The sequence below is a fragment of the Amphiura filiformis genome, chromosome 7, assembly GCF_039555335.1.
Source record: "Amphiura filiformis chromosome 7, Afil_fr2py, whole genome shotgun sequence".
In the NCBI taxonomy this organism is placed as follows: domain Eukaryota; kingdom Metazoa; phylum Echinodermata; class Ophiuroidea; order Amphilepidida; family Amphiuridae; genus Amphiura; species Amphiura filiformis.
Genome location: NC_092634.1, coordinates 27,530,710 through 27,549,007, shown reverse-complemented (window position 1 = coordinate 27,549,007; position 18,298 = coordinate 27,530,710). Strand labels below are relative to the sequence as shown.

At 35.5% G+C, this 18,298-nt stretch overlaps 1 protein-coding gene across 1 annotated transcript in view; it reads right to left on the bottom strand.

Moving 5' to 3' along the window:
* Nucleotides 1–18,298, bottom strand: part of LOC140157757 (SWI/SNF-related matrix-associated actin-dependent regulator of chromatin subfamily A containing DEAD/H box 1B-like) — a 50,169-nt gene that overhangs the window by 9,673 nt on the left and 22,198 nt on the right. The window contains 10 exon segments of the mRNA XM_072181004.1: nt 696–805; nt 1,795–1,977; nt 3,841–3,959; nt 9,830–10,024; nt 11,213–11,461; nt 12,179–12,286; nt 13,415–13,549; nt 14,536–14,671; nt 15,664–15,799; nt 17,693–17,792. Coding sequence (XP_072037105.1) covers nt 696–805; nt 1,795–1,977; nt 3,841–3,959; nt 9,830–10,024; nt 11,213–11,461; nt 12,179–12,286; nt 13,415–13,549; nt 14,536–14,671; nt 15,664–15,799; nt 17,693–17,792 — 1,471 coding nt within the window.

The following is an 18,298-nucleotide window of genomic DNA, read 5'->3' as shown; positions in this document are numbered from 1 at the left end:
ACAGCAAATAAAATACTTATAGTTTGATCAGCTCGTAAAAGGTGGGAAATATTAGGCTTTTACCATTACGTCGAAAAGTAGACCCACGTTAAGAGTGCTATAAGTTGACCTGTCTGGTCTATATTTTGTGTGTTAAAGAAAGTAGACAAAGTATAGGACTTGATTTAATAATTTGTAATGGTTCTGGCGAGATATCGCAAGAAAGTTTTCGAAATAAAATATTTTGATATTAATCCGCGATGTTATAAGGCCCGCCGATTACAAGCTGATCAAAGTATAAGCAGTCTGTTTGGTACATTAGACAGTTTAGTTAAAGAGCTTTTTTGCTTCAAATTCATCTGTGCACATTAAAATTCTATCTGTGCAATATTTTTAAGCAGAGCAAAAAGAAGCAATAAAGCAGAAATGTCCGAATGCTGCTAAGATATTATGTTGTTGTAGCACATAGGAAATGTTTAAACCATAACAATATAAACAACAGCATGTAAGCACCTTGAAACAAAACTAGCTACAAATGTAGTAAGAAGTTAGCAAGAACATTTGAATTCAAAGACGGTCTGTGAATTCAGAGTAGTCTTTGAATTCACAGTGCCATTGAACTGATGTTATTAATCCATGGGTGCTTGGCTCATCACTAATGCTAATCGTGGTGTCAAAGGTCAACTTATTTGAATAAATACAACAGGCTTCTATACCTTCATTGTTTGTTGTCATCTGCTCCTCTAGTCTTAGTTTATACTGAGCACATTTCAACATGGCTTCTTCAATGGTGCCTTTACTTATTAATCTCATCACCGACACATCTCTGGAGAAACAAAATCATGCAAAATTGGTTTAATTACAAATTTTATTTGCCCAATTCATAAACGTTACACAATCTGACCCAATCACACCAAAGTCTGTATAAATGAAAGTGATACAGGTCACAATCAGCAGCAAAGAAAAAAAAAAGAAAAAAAAAAACATAAGAAAATTTACTCAAAGGTGATATTTGTGTCACTGCAGTCGCACCAGAAACGTTACAGGACGTGTAAATCGCAAGGAGTTACCTTTAAGTCAATTCTGGAGCAGTAACGATCGTGACGTAAGGCACTAGATACTATTTTGGCCAATGAGAACAAGAGCATGGTATCCCGTTTGATGACTGCGACTTGTATTTATTTGCAAGCAGCAATCACAAAGCGTTTACTTTAAAACGGCAAGCGGAATGGCACTATAATATGAACCCAGCAATAACAGAGAGTGATGTTACCGACTTCTTTACGGGAAAGCTGGAAAATAGGAAGTAGGAATAATCTATAGTAAACTGTTATTCGGCATTGGGCTATGCCTTATATTAGACACCACCTTAATCTCCCACATAGGGGGAGTAGATTTCAAACAGAGTCACCCATTCAGGTAACCCCATTTGACGATCATACTCCCTACGTGGGAGATAAAGGTCAAATCTTCCATAGCGGGTATACAGATTTCAACTGGAACAGCCCATTAAGCGCTCCACAGACTCCGAGTATTAGACGTACAATATTGTAAGTAACATATCTACGTTATTTAATCTATTGCCATTCTATTTCCAGTAATCGAAAAATCGATAATATGTTACATATAATATCTAGCAGAAATATATTATCGATTTTACGTCATCAAACATTCATTAGAACTTAAACATTACTGGAAATAGAATGGCAATAGATTAAATAACATAGATATGTTACATACAATATTTTATGTACAATAAAAAGTCTGCATACTGCTTTAAACAGTAATCACACAATATAATCCCAAGCTTCTTACTTTGTTTGTCCCACTCTATGACACCTATCCTCAGCCTGCTTATCATTGTATGGGTTATAATCAATATCATGTAGAATGACTACATTGGCTGCTGTTAAGTTGATGCCTAGACCACCAGCTCTGGTTGATAGCAGGAATATGAAGATGTCTGTGTCATTGTTGAACTTGTCAATCAACTCCAGCCTGTAAAATTAAAACAAAAGGTTAAGCAGGTGAGAACAATCATAAAACTCATGCTTGTCAAATGGACCTCTTTGAAACATACAGTATTGTCACTCTGTAATAAACGCCCCAGGGCATTGCATTTTTCCAAAGGGTGGGGGCCTTAATTAGACATGAATTTTCAGTGAAAAAAACTTTAAATCGGATTCAATTTCCCGATGGTGCTGCTGTAGAAACGGGGGATTTACAACTAAATTAATACTACTTGAAATTACTTGGTACTCTGGGTCGGTAAACATGAGTAAGATTTAATCTTTCCCTAGAGCAGTCCTTTTGATACTTATATAACTACTGGATGGCGGCGCCCACAGAATTGCATGGAAAATGACATTTTCATGGTGAATACAACAAAATTCAGGCAGCCAATTCACAAGAGTAAAAACAAAAATTCCTATCGGTTACTCGCATTCTTAATAAACTATTTCATTTAGCAAAAATTAAATTACCACTGTGAAAACTCCCTTTATTCTAAAATGAACGAAACTGGTTTACAACTTAAGGTGCGCTTACTGCAATCATGTGCGAGTATTGCGCACTTAGCATATGCCTACAATAAGCTACATTATGCACACCGCCTTGACATACATGTTCCATGACAACTGCGATGCCACCTCATAGGCACCAATGAAATTTATTAGCACTTACAAGCAAGCTAAACCACACCCACTAAAGTATGTCACATTCAAACAGAGGTCAAACCATCTTCCGTGATACTGAAACATATATCTATACTTCATCACTAGGCGTGTTTCTATTGGGACCGTTTACCGGTAAAAAGACGGTAAAGGGATTATTTCTGCTCAATAGAAACTGACCTTCCCCGCTATTTACCGGTAAACAGGGGCGAGTTTTTTACGAAACGCTTTTCCTTCTTGAGGAAGGAAAATAAGCGGGACGCTTACCGCAAACGCTCAATAGAAACTCACTCCGTTCCGATTGAATGCGCATACAGGGAAGAAAACGGAAGTTGAGTCGCGAAATTGACCTCTGCATCATCAATGAGCTAGCTTGTTTATGTATTTATACCATGATTATACCATTCCGTTCGCAAAAATTCTTAGGCCTAATCACATACAAATATTTGACTCACTTGCTATAAATAAAGTAAAGGGAAGAAATATTCATAATGCATTATCCCTGCATTATACATATCATGCTAAATATTTAACATGAGTTATGATTTATGACCCTAGTAAAAGCCATGAAATAAAACAACAACAACAACATCAGCGGATGAATCCAGCTGTGCATGCGAAAAAAAAATAGAAATCAACTCGGATATCCGCGGCGGTGTGTGCTTCAGAAAATTAGAAAGATTTCATGAATTTAATATTATGTTGTTGATGTTAAATTACTATTCGCTATAAATAATTAACTGAAATTAAACTGTGAAAGATTAAATTCTAAGACCTATTTTTTTTTTTTTTTTTCAATACTGAGTACTCACGTCGATATCACTGAGGGGGATTTCCCAATGGCGTAATTTGATGTACGAGAACGAATGAAAACGCCAATAAAAAAAACATTATTCTTCAGTCTTCTTTTCTCATGTTTGCTACCTCATTTTTAGCCAAACAATTAAGAAAATACTACAATATTAAAATCCACAATGCTTTGCGATTGATCCGGGGATTGACCCCAGTGCACGACCTTTCGCCGGCAAACTTTAAAGGTGTGTCAATTGACGCTGTTCATCGAGTGTTTACCGGTAAACAACGTGCAATGGAAACTGACCGTTATCCGCCTTTCGCCGCTATTTGACGGCGAACAGTTTTACCGGTAAAATGCAGGAGACTCAATAAAAACACGCTAACTGACACCTACCTGTCTGCAACTTGTGTCTGTCCATCCAAGCGTAGAAATTTGTGTCCCCGATGTTTCATGTATGGTTCCACTACGTCTAGCACCATTACAAACTGGCTAAATAGCAGCACACGAGAACCCTGCATATTATAAAACAACATTTAATGAAAATTGTTATATCTAGATCACCATTATAGGCCTATCAGGGGAAATGTCAGATTTCTGATATTGATAATATTTCCACCGATAATAGATTCATATTGTAAGAGTATTAACAAATACCCTGTACAATATTGTAAAGCAAGTTGAGTACTTCAATTTGACTGCATTTACAACTTGTTGCATTGCTAGCTGAACAACCCAAAGTTTGATGATGTCTTATAAACAAAAGTGCTTTTTCAACTTTACCAATTTTTTTAAATATGGTGTTTTATAAACACAATCAGATTTTTTACTCCTCCCCCAAGGAAAGATATTTTTGTTTACAGGATGTCATTGTACTTATTGTTTCTTCCCTTATATACATAAATATCTTCTGAAACATGCAATTCAAGCATCTGGTACCATTTGTTTGAACATCTTACATGCAACTTAAATGTATTTCGAGTTCTTATGAAGCAATATCTATCAGGGATGCAAAATACACTGACAGTTGTTACTAATGTAATATTACGCAATAATGTTTGGTATTTGGTAATGAATAACAAAATTAAAATTTGACTCAATTTTATCATTCATTATGGCTTCAATAGCTAAGCCAGCACATTATATGCCAATTAAATCTTTTCATTTGGTGGTGATCTAGTTTGTCCAATTGTTACAAATACAGATAAGTCCACCTGTTACATATAACACAAAAGACAGTCCACAATTGTCCAATTGTAACAAGTTTGGATTGCACAGCTGTTACCCTATATGATAAGAATGCAAGGTTAAGGTAAAGGAGGCGATCCTGTGTAAACAGTGATCGGAGCGCCCATCTCTCTTTCATAATAACATAATCACCATACCAAGTTTAAAGTTGATCGGTTATTGCCTTTAAGCTGCAGAGTGGATTAGTGAATTTGCCCCTGCCCGGACAGCCAAACAACCAGGCAGGCAACAATTTGGATGATAACATAAGCCCCACAATTGTGTTGGGCCAATGATATATAACTTTTCAAGGTTACTCCATCACTGAGCTTCAAAAGTCAAATTTTTCAATGAAGATTTTTTTTTGTTTTCTATTGTTTTCTGACATGAACAATATCTCCTTTTCTTCCCTGGCAACTTTCCGCTCATTTTGTGAAAACAGGTCTCATATGTGATACAATCTGGTCCATGGAGGCCAAAGGTGGCAAATTTGAAATTGAGATAAAGGCAAAAATATGGAGTAAAAAAACAATAAAATACATAAGAAAATAGACATCACAAAACTTTATAATTTTGGAACCAAGTATGCTAGGCCATTGGCGTTTTCAGCGTATGATAGCATAATGCTTGTGGAAGGTATTAATTATATTGCCGTATTCGTTCCAATAAGCGCTCATGCCCCAATAAGTGCCCACCCAGTGTATTTTCAATTTGCTAAAGGGTACCATATACTACCATGAATGTTGAAGTGACAGATAGACGTCGATACAGTGAAATAGCTGGAGGACTACAAGTCCTGTGTAAATTTGCAATACATTTTCTGAGAAAAGCTACCAGAACATCTCGGGACCCTTTTATAACGTATGTGAATTCGTCTCTAATAAACGCCCTTAAGAAAAAATTAGGTAATCCAGGTAAAAAATAAGCGCCCACCCAAAATGACTTTGTTAAGCGCCCTGAGCGCTTATTGGAATGAATACGGTAACTCAATTTTCAAAAGTGTCTCCTTTGGCCTCCATGAACCGGATTGCGTCACATATTAGCTTTTGCATGGTGTTCAAATTACAAAGTTGCTCTGTGGGCAAGTGAATCATTTCCCTTGATCAAGTCACGTATATAGTATACAAAGTCCATCCCGCCTATACCATACCATAAACATTGCACAGCTGTCATTGATCTATTTATATAAATGAAAATGAATAGATGAATCAAGTGCATCCTTGAAATGGTTGCTATCTCAATACTATTACTAATTAATTACTTTAACTTGCTATCTATAATAAGGCCTAAAAATAAGTTGGTCTCTCAAACATATTGCAAAAAAGCTAGGTAATATGTTTTTTTAATAAAGCCAAGTGCTACCCATGGTGGGGTGTGTATGTGTATTAAAGGAAGTCTCCAGCAATCACAACATTATGCCTTATACATGTATGAAAAATAATTATCAAGCACAAATCATGTGGTTTTATTTAAAACAACCATCAAAATGAATAAAAACATCTGTCTCTCAACACACAATATTCAAAATTCCTGGGCGTCGAAATTGTCAAGTGCAATGACGTCCCAGTAATATAATGAAGGGTGATGACAATTGAGCACAAATAACCAGTACATCATTGCACTTAGACAATTTCGGCACAGGAATTTTGAATATCGCGTGTTGAGAGCCGACTGTTTTTATTTGTTTTTATGGTCAATATGAGTTTGTTTTATATTAAAGCATGTGATTCATGCTTGAAAATCATTTTTCTAACATATAAGGAATAATGTTATGATTACCGGAGACTCCCTTTAAGCTCAATTTTTCTTGTTTTGCTGTTCATTTAGTTATGGACGCTTCTTTTCCCCCCATAACTAAATGAAAAGCAAAAACAACAAAAATTGGGCTAAACACACATACAATCATGGGTAGCACTTTATAGCTTTATTTTTTTTATAATGTAGAACTACATGCTGGGATGGCTTTCACATACTAATGTGCACAGGTCAGGCATTGAGTTTTAAGGCGTGCGAGTGCGATTCGCACGCGCCGCACGCCTGAAAATGCGCCGAGGGGTGCGATTTTTCGCACGTTAAAAAAAAAAAAAAAAAAAAAAATTTTTTTTTTTTAAGTTTTCTTTTTGATTTAGAATGTCCCTGGAACTTAAGAATGTCCCTGAAAAATTTTTAGAAATAAAAAAAAAAATTACAAAAGATTTAAAAAAATTATTAATTCATGTTCAAAATAGGCAAATTTATAATTGATGTTCACATTGCAACCTATTTATGATGTAAAGAAGCATACAAAACAAATGCATTTGAAAATCATTCATAGATTATTATGTGAACATAAGTTACTTAATTTGCCTATTTTAAACAAGAATTTATAATTTTTAAAATCTTTTGTAATTTTTTTGTATTTTTTATTAAATTAATTACAAATGACACTAGCAATTAGTCCAAGGTCCAGGGACATTCTAAATCCAGGGGAATATAAAAATGTAAAAAACAAAATTAAAAAATTACGGTAGATTGTGATATGAACACAATATACAACTTTGCCCTTTGTGCATACCAACTTGTAAAATAAGTTTTTCTTGTTATTGTATTTTTCAATTAACCACGAATGATACAAGCAAAGTTATCACCAAAGCAAATTTACAGCTAAAAGACATCTTTGCAGAATGCACCGTTAATTACCCCAGAGCTTAACCGTGGCCAATTAAAAAAAGTACATGTAGTCACAATATTGCTAAGTTTTAACTGAAAATGAAATCATAGTCATACACCAGTTTTGAAAAAAGCACACCTTGATTTATTTAGGTGTGCGATTTGCAGCACACCTAAGAGCACACCTCGGGTTATCCAGGCGTGCGATTTACAGCACACCTGTCACTTTGCAAAACTCAATGCCTGACAGGTTTGGGAGACAAACCTTTTGTTTGGCCTTAGTTGAACAGGGCACAAATTGCTATATTAGTATTCCTTTATTTCCTTTTGGTTTGTTTTTGTATGTCTGTTTGTTAAGGTCTGGGGTATGAACGTTTGGACAGTATTTATTGTGGGACATTAGAGCACATCAGACATATCAGTTGCATTCTGAATACGAAGAATGTCCTTCTGATATCAAATAATTTTGATTTTTGAAATTAGCAATGTAATACACATTTTATGGCAAATCATTAAAAAATTTGAAAAATATCAAATTTTAATAATTTGTCATAAAATTTGTATTATATCGTGAATTTCATAAAATGAAAATTATTTGATATCAGAAAGACATGCTTCGTATTCAGAATGCAAGTTGATACGTCTGTGGTGCTCTCATGTCCCACAAAAAATACTGTCGAAACGCCATAAACGCTCATTCTAGACCATTCTCTCAATACATGCCTATTCTTGTTCAAACTATAAAAAGAAGTGAAAACTATTCAGGTTTTGTTACTCTACACATTAACAAAGTCCCAACTTAATATGCTTGCATAAATTCACATAAGTACACCAGTCACATGGTGCGCAAAGCACATTTGCATGCGACAGCAACTGTGCCATTTTATAATCATCCCTCCATGTTGTTATGAGTCACACCAATTACATTTGAATTTGAACGAAAGTATGTTTAGTCTGTTTTAATTATAAACCCATTTCTCTCAAAATGTTTAAAAAAATCATAGTTTAAAATTTGTGATATGATCTGGTCCATGAAAAACAATAAAATATGTAAGAAATTAGACATCACAAAGCTTCATAACTTTAGAACGATGTATGTTAGACCTTTGGTGTTTTCGATATATGATAGCCGAATGTGTATAGAGTAATAAGTATAATATCTTCCACAGGGGGAGTATGAATTTCAAATGGAATGAACACATTAAGCAGAATTTTATACACCATTTGGAAAGATTAAATCTGAATCTTCCACTGAAGGAGGGTAAGTTTCAAATAGAGCTGCCTAATATGTTCATTTCATTTGAAACTCATACTCCCCCTGTGGAAGATATTTCCAAAATCTTCCACAGGGGTATATTTTAAATGGAATAGCCCATTGCATGCAGAACATAATGGACCGGTAGTACGGTAGTAAAATTAGCCTTGAAAAGTACTTGAGCTAATTTCTTTTAATTAATTACAGCTACCACTTATCCAAATCTGTGCACTTTAGAGAAGAATGGTGTATTGAACATTTGCCAAGCTATATGATTAATGACGTCAGTCAAATTGTTGAATAAGCAACATTGGTACAATGACAAGGTGAAAGCAATTCAAAAAGCTCAAGCAGGAAATAAATTAAAAATTACGACAAAATTGATGATGATGCAACATGGAATGTTTCCCTTGATGTGTAACAGATGGACTTGATTTGTTAGTAATCATATTCTGTCAAACTATTAAAAGGAAACAAATTAGGCTAAAAAATAATGCTACATGTATGTCTCAAAGCCAGTGGCAGTTACAAAACGAAAGCGGAATGGGTTTTTAAAAAAAAGTTTTTAAAGATTTTTTTGAAACTTTATTTTTAATTAAGATGTTATTTTCAAGTGTTCAAAAGCACACTGCATCAATTAAAAATTGTGGTTGATATAATTCCTAAACAAATCCGGGTATCAAATCAAGTAAGTTTTCTTCCAAATTTGTCACAGAATTTCATGAATTTTTACTTAAAAAAAAGGAACTTGCTGTATCAGCTGATATGGACGTGCAAAGAAAAATGAACGTGCGCAGAGCCTTTGAGACATAACAATTTTTTTTAGGCTTGGCTTCCTGATATTTATATATGTTCTTTTTAATACTACAAATAACAATTTAGCAGAAAAGCCACTTTTTTCTGGGTCAAAATCTTACACAAAAACTGCACTTTCCCCAAAATCCCAGGGTCTGCAATGATGCAATCACCCTAAGTTTTAAATGCTCATGGAATCACTGCCCGGGGCAGTGTTACCCGTGTATCTACCGGTATGTGATTGTGTCTTTGGCATGCGAGGAGTCAGAGGTTTGAATCCCAGGGGTGCCAAGTGACTTCTTTCTTCATCTTCTCTCCTTTTCGGTTCTTCTTTAACTTCCGATAGCAAAAACCCAACAGGGTTGGGTGTTAGGGTTAACCTAAATTATACTCCATGATACATTTTGGACATATCCTTTCCTTCAAATGATTTTCTGTCTTTCACAATAAACAGTAAGCTTACCTCTTCTTTTTCAGCTTTGGTAGTAGCTTATCCAACATCTGAAATTTTCCTGAAGACACAACTAACTCTGTGTCCAGCCTGTATGGTGTGAGGACATGATAGTCAAAGCATAGTCTGTGTAATTCATAGTCTGTCATCACAGACATGTCTTCTTCAATCAGGACTGGGTCGGCATCATAATGTGTTGGTTCCTGTAAAGGAAAACAATATGTTTGTCAGTCTGTTTGTTTGTATGTTTATTCACCATATAGTCTATGTAATTCACAGTCCGTCATCACAGACATGTCTTCTTGAATAAGGACTGGGTCAGCATCATAATGAGTTGGCTCCTGTGCAGATAAGAATCAACAACTCTTCCTATACCTTTGTACAGGAGCCAACCGTTGTTAATCCATGATGAATCCACACTTTTACTGTAGTAGCGTATACGCGAACGTGAGCGAGACTACGCGTTACACGAGAGCGCGTAAAATTCGTCATGCCTGGAACCTTTGTGCGTATGCAAGCTTACAAGTTGAATTCGGTATTTTTCAGGTAGCGGCTAAACATTGCCGTTTTCTGTAGTTTTATTGCTGATATCAGTAGAGAAAATCATGTAAGTTTTATTAAGGCTGAGTGGTAATGATTAAATGACATTCCTCGTGAAATAATCGTGAATTATCCGATCTTTAGCTTCTTTTCGTTGTTGAAAGGGATTCAATCATGTTTCACCGTTGTTCATCACCGATTAACAACGATGCGTTCGCGTCTTCTGCGTGGTTTACTTCGCAGAAGACGCGAACGTATCGTTGTTAATCGGTGATGAACAACGGTGAAACATGATTGAATCCCTAATTCATACACTCTTAGATAGCAAGAACCAATCAGAGAAACGTTAGAAAATTCCAAACTATGCTTTGATTGTGTATATATGCATGGGCGCGCATTTCCCGTACTACCCCTGTACATGTATGTTCAAAAACTGGAGTGAGTATTTCAAATGGAAGTTATCCAATTGTGTATTCTATTTGAAAACCTGTACTCCCAATACGGAAGACTTTGGCTAAATTTTCCACAGGTGGAGTCAGGATCTAAAATGGAAAAGCCCAATTGGCTGAATATGTTTTAACTTATTTCATTTTTGTCCCCTTTTTTGTGGCTGTTTTCATCACCTTTTTGCAGGTACCTTTTCATTTATGGACCCCATTGGAAATAAGTTAGCATATTTAGCCAACTTTATGGGTTATCCTGGCTCATTGACTTGGTTGTGTCTTTCTTGTGTGATGTCCCTTGATTGCTTATTTGTTCTTGCATATTTTTTGTACTGTTGTCAATAAATAAATAAATAAATATATAGAGAAACAAGATTTGTTTAATATATAGAGACTAATTTACTATACCTTGAGCATGAGATGAGCCATCTCTTTCAGTTTGTCATTATTATAATGATGCCGTAACAACAAGGGGTGGTTGGCCATCTTCCTGAGTTCCATCAAAGCACTAGATGTCTTGCGTTTCTTACCCTCATCATTCATGTCTTTGAAATCCCGTATAAGGCTTGCTTTCAGGTCGACATATCGTTTTTGTTGATCTACGGTCATCTCTACATGCTCAACACTTTCTTTCTTGGCTGGAAGCTGTTTCAGTACCTATAATGCAAATGTACATAAGATATACATAAAACTAATCATAAAGCTGAAAAGAAGGAGCATGGTATACCAACTTGATGGGGGGGAACAAGTAACACACATACAAAATACATAACAGGGTGTTAAGAAAAAACAAATGTAGGCACAGAAATAGGGACAATTCAAAACCAAATATGACCAATTCCAAAGCTCATAGATGTGAAAAACAACTAAAAAGAAAGTCTAAAGCAATTTATATCAACTTGATGTGGGTATAGAACTTAATTCTAAAGCCATGAGAGATAAGGGATGACTTCAAAACCTAGCCTCCAGCGGCCTGGGAGAACCGTCGTTTGGGCCTGGTTTCAACTGTTCGAAAAAATAGAAGTTAAACCCCAGTTCTGCTAGGGTGCCAGCAGTTGGGTTTTGATGCCATCCCTTAATATGATGTGCTCTTTTGTTTTGTCAAATGTTGCACCTGTTTACTAATTAGATCATTTACTTCTCAGTCTTGAGGTGAGCACAGGTGATCACTCTCCTTAAAGCTCTCCTTTATACATCCTCAGGAGAGTGATAGACAGCTCACCTGGCATTTTTAACGCCTGACTTATGTAGAGTCTTCAAATTATGTTAACCAAGAACACCTTATCTCCACTTCAACCAATAGCTCCTATGCACACTTTGGATTATAAATGAATTATTTAGGGGAAGAAATCTCAGCAAATTTTACAAAATCACCTCTGATTTGACCCTCCTTAGCATAAATGGCTGCATGATTTGCTTGGCATGGGCTATCCTCTCCCCTTCAAAGCTACTCTGTTCTGTCATTCCGTTTTCCTTCAATTTCTGCACAAAATAACAAACAAACAAACAAACAAACAAGTGGATTAGTAAATTATGTGGCGCGTAAAATGTGTTCCCACAAAAATGGCGGTTCTTTAACCACAATAGTGGACCCAGGATACTTTTGGGGTAAAAAAAAAAATTCTAAAATAACATCATTCAAGTGACCTTATATAAACCTTTGACCTCACACCTGTTGACAACTTGACATCACACATGTCAATATACCCAACAGTCATTGTATCAAAGTCCAATTGAAAAAGGCTAACATTTTCTGCAAAAACACCCAGACATACATTTAGAGCTCATTTTATAGTCCCCTTTCCAAACTCTGTTTGGCATGGACAACTAGTGTAGATATGACACATATAGATATTAGTCGACATATTGTAATTTTCTGTTACAACCCTGTATTTTCTCAATTAATGTATCCAACTTTTCTGTCTATTGCAGTCTGCGTCTTTTTAACTTTTGGCAGCACTGTTTGCTGGAAGCAAAGTCATATTATTACTGATCTTGAAAATTGAAAATATTTCTTTTGTTTTTCTTTACTTTTTGAAAAAATTTCTGCAAATAATTATTGCTAGCCTAGAGGGAATGGTATCCATAGTTTGAGGTATGAACAATAAGCCTAATACCTCTCATCAGATTTTTTTGATAAAGTGTTTATTTTTAAAGAAAAATCATTGTTTCTATCTATAATAAATTTAATAACCTTTCATATAACACCTTGTTTGTTCAAATTGGCCCTATAGTAAGCTCTGCCAATAATTATGAATTTGGTGATTCAGTGTTTCAAATCAAGAAAATTTGAGCAAGTACTAACATTACCTTCAAATATCCCTTTTATTACTGGCCAATATATAGGGAAAAATCACTAATAGTAACATTTTTGTAATAAAAAGATCCAAAAAGCAGTTATATAAAGGAGATATATAAGGAGAATAAATAATATTTAAACAAAGTATTCATTTTCAAACATTTATCAATTTTATTGAATGAGGCTTTTTTTCTCACCCATCTACACATCCTGTATCATTTTAAACCAAATCTATGTATGACACCATAGCCAACAATGTTTCTACCTGAACTCTTCATTTCTTCAAGGAGGAAAAAATACAAAATTCTTACCCTGAATCCAAAGATTCTCTTGAGTTCTGAAGCCTTGTTCATAAATATATCAGGCATGACAAAGCTAAGTAGAGATATTAACTCCATTAAGTTGTTCTGTAATGGTGTACCTGTGAGTAGCAATCTTCTCTTGGCCTGAAATAGCAAGAATTGACAAAATATATTCATATTTTAATAGAGGGTATGCAAATTGGGGAATTCCAGTTGAAATCCACACTACCCCTGTGGAAGATTTTGGAAATATCTTCCACAGGGGGAGTATGTTTTTCAAATGTAACTGGTTATTAATTTTGAAATGAATACTCCCCATGTATTATGGCTGTACCTGTATCTTCCACAACTGGGGTGAGTATTTGAAATGGAAGAGTTACCCAACTGTCTATTCTATTTGAAACTCATACTCCCTCTGTGGTAGACTTTAGTTAAATCTTCCACAGAGGGAGTGTGGATTTTAAATGGAATAGCCCAATATGACGTCACTCATGACAGACTCATCATCATTTAAATAAAATCATGTCCTCCTGGAGGCCTTCATTGGGAATTGCAGATGGTAATACAATAAAACAAGTGGTAGGTATGAATGATTGTGGAGTCGATCTAGGGACCTGTCCCTCTGTCAGTTGAAACATGTCCTCCAACATGGCTGCAATTTCAATTGTTATGCTGTCCGGGTCGGTTTATTGCATAGGGTCTATAGCCTCAATGAAAGTCTCTGCTTTTAAATAAAGCCCAATCTGATGGGCTTTGTCTGTTTGCATCTGGATGCACACATTCCCTGGGATCATGTGAGCCCTTAATTCTGCAATAATGGGTCAAGCGGCCTAACACATTCTACGCATAGCGTTACGTTATTACGCTTGCATCACACATTCCTTGGGATAAATTAAAGGAATAAACCAAAATATCTAAAACATGCTATAAACAATACTAGTTTATAATTAGTTTACTCATGGACTAAAGAGATACAGACGATCACCAATTTGGGATTATATTAAAAAAAAGCTTTCTCCCGATACCAAAATCTACATTTTGATGGAGTAAAGTAGGAGGGTTAGGCTGTCAATTGGGTTACACACTTTTAATTACATACATAAAATACTCCCATCACTTATTATACTTACATTAATTTTCATCAAATGCTGGTATCTATTTGAGTTCATGTTTTTCAGCATATGGCCCTCATCAAATATGGCATACTGAATGCGTAGCTTCCTAAAAAAGGCACGGTCATCAATAGTGGATGTACAAGTATTGTACCTACAATATAAGAAACACAAACAGCAAAAATCAAGGTTAAACACTTACTGTCTATATTACAGTTTTTAATGGAAAAATTACCAACTTCTTGCAGGGTTTTTAGAACTTTCAGAACAGTTCAAAACCAAATCATGGGTGAAACAAAACAACTTCTTTGTTCATCTTCTCTCTTTATTCCTGTCCTATAGCCAGAAAGCATGGGGAAGTTAGGGTTAATAGTAAACTCTATTTTTCTTCATAACCCTCAAAGAGCATTCCATAATAAAGATGGATTGAATGAATGTGGGAGTACACTCCGGGTCATCAACACACTCTCCCACTTACTCGCTCACCCATCTAACCATTTGCTCACTTAATCAATCAATCAATCAATTAATCAATCAATCAATGTTATTGGCCAATCAAAAAATTACTCTTCTTGCTATGCCGTAAAACCTCGTCTACAAGCATATTGCTTTTGGTGAAAGCTAAATTAATCCAGGCGCCGTCCATCGACAGAATTATAACATTATGGTATCTACAAGGTTTTAATGTGCACCCCCCCCCAGGACTCTACCAAACCAACTTTTTTAGCTTCCTTTTATGGTCCTATAACACATTCAAGATGTTAACAAAAATATTTCCGGCACTCCGCCATATTCAAGGTTAAAGGTCAACACAGTGGTCAAATTTCAAAGTTGCTCAAATCTGGTTAACAATCGCACCAAATTATTCCTCTCATTGCAAGAATGTGTTATAGGACCATAAAAGGAAGCTAAAAAAGTTGGTTTGGTAGAGTCCTGGGGGGGATGCACATTAAAACCTGGTAGATACCCGACTATTTGAGCAAATTTAATGACTATTTGATACAAGTTTATGCAAACAAGTATTATTGTAAGACCAATCTATTGTATTGGCATATTTTTGGCTACGTCATATTAATTTTGCCTTCATCAAAAACACACTATGCTTGTGGATGAGGTTTAACGGTATAGCTACATGTATGTACTTACGTTGTGACAATGACATCAAATGGAGCACTGCCATCCAAGATTTGATATCTAAGTTCAGACCTATATTCTTGAGCTCCAGTATACATTAACACCTCTAATGATGGACACCATTTAATAATCTCACGATTCCAGTTATCTGTTGAAGAAAATAATTGCTCAATGTTATATTTTTATTTCACTTACTGACACATATATACAGATACAACAGCATATTAACAGCTATACCAAATTTGTTCCAAAAATGTCCATGCCCCAGCACCAAGCACCAAGTCGGTGAATATTTCAATGTGCAAAACATGACATTTTTCAGTGGAATTTTCTGATTTTTATTTTATTTGTTTCCTAGATCATTGGGCATAAGCAGCAACTTGATGAAAATCAAACTTAGATATAACTCTTTGCCAGGGATGTGGCTACAGATGGCGGTAGTGGGCGACAGGGCCCGCCATTCAGCTTTGGAGCTCACCACTCAGCTGCAATTATACTTTATAGCAATGGAGGCCAAAATTGCCTAATTTTATTATATTAGTCCAGAATTCTGTCAATTTTGCCAACAAATGTCACCCAGCGCTAAAAATATCTTAGTACAAAACTGCTCTCTGCACAAATTCTGGCACACAATTTTACTGTAAATAAGGAGGTCACCATTGTGATTGAGGTCAGTTATGGGTAATTTCTTTTTTCTGTGGACCATCACCTATTTTTATACTTATTTTAGCATTTCTTCCTCTTTACACAAATGAAAAAAATAGATCTGAGAATGAGGAAGATGTTATTTTTTAACCCCTGGGAAAGGGCAAATCACAGCCCTGTTATAGTTTGTGTCGCTTTGAGTCTGGGAGTGATGTCAAACTGCTTATCCATGTGTGAGCAAGCTTTCTGCTTGTGCTGCCTTTCAATCATATTACGGTGATTGTGTGAACACAAGCATTTCAAGGCTATGCAGCCTAAACCATGCAGTGACATCACTAAGGGTGGGCGACAATATCTTGAGAAAATATTAATTATCACGATGCGATAACACTTACTGCTTCATCGATGACCCTACGATAAACTCAACAACTCCCAAATGAAAGCTGAATAAAGTTGCCAATTTGGCGATACTTTCCAAGTTTGTAGTCAGATTTTACCATTATAAACACATCAAAAGAAATAAGCCCCCCTCTGAAAATTTCGTCATAACATCGTAAAGTAAAACTTTGTACCAATAAAACTTACTTAGAAATAATTATATGATTGTTTACTAAATGTTTTGTGAAAATGAAAGATGTCCGTGACTTCATGGCTGAATGAACCCAAATTGAAGACAAATACTGCCCTTTCCAAAAGTCACAAAGTAGGCCTATGCTTGTTAACTGCAAGACGTATTGGGACAAGGAATGGAACTGGCCATCTTACAACTCACTGTGCTGAACTCTGCACCAAGGGGATTTGCATGGCTGAATGATCAAGAATCGATACACATTACAGTAAATGTTCACTTGGTGAGGATTTTAAACTGCACTCAAACACATGGGGTTTTCCATTAGTAACAAGCCATGAATCAACTTTTGTGACAAGCATAGGCCTACTTTGTGACATTTGAAAAGGGCAGTTTTTGCCTTCAATTTAGGCTCATTCAGCACTGAAGTCATGGAAATCTCTCATTTTCAAACAGCACTTAGTAAACATTCATATAATTATTTCAAAGTTAATTTCATTGGTACAAAACGAAATCTTACAATGTTATGACGACATGTTCAGAGGGGGTCTTATTTCTTTTGATGTGTTTAAATATAATGAAACACTTGCGATGTACCTACTTCCTTCCATGAATCCATTTAATATCATTTTAATCATTAGTTTTGTTGAAAATTGCGCAAAAATCAGGCCGAACGTGGACAGTGTTTGAGTTTCCAGGTCTTGAAATTTATCGCGATATGAACGATATCGCGTAAAATTTTGCCACGATATTGCGACATGGAAAACCCTGGCAATGCCCACCCGTAGACATCACAAACAAACTAGAAGTGACACAAAGTATACATACCTAATGTTGATGATGGCACTACAATGACATGAGGTCCACAGTTTCCTTGTTCAAGTAGATATGCTAAGAAAGCTATGGTTTGCACTGTTTTACCAAGACCCTGAAATACATCAAAAATATAACAATCAAGAATCAGATGTTAGCAGCAGGCTAAATAATATTTGAAGTAAACATCTCAAAAAAAGTAACTAACCCCCCTTAAATAATGACCATTATTAAAAAACTACTATATTGCTACAAATGAGGTGTCAAAATGTGCAGAAATAAATTCCAACACATTTTACAGACTTGCAATACAATTGCCCGTTTTTTGAATAATGGCCATTATTTAAGGGGGGTTAGTTACTTTTTTGAGATGTTTATTTGAAAGGTGCAATATACTTTTACAATTCACACTCCCTGATCTGCACCCCAAATCAGGCTGTGTGATTTTCATAGGAAAATATGCATTTTAATCCATTGACAATTATCTTCAAGCTCAGAGGCATTTAGAAGAACATGTGTAATACTCAAATGCCATCTTTCAGTGATATTATGCCAGTATTGATTTATCTATTGTTGTCCCTGTTTTAGCACTTAATCAATGTAAGATTACAAATCATTGCT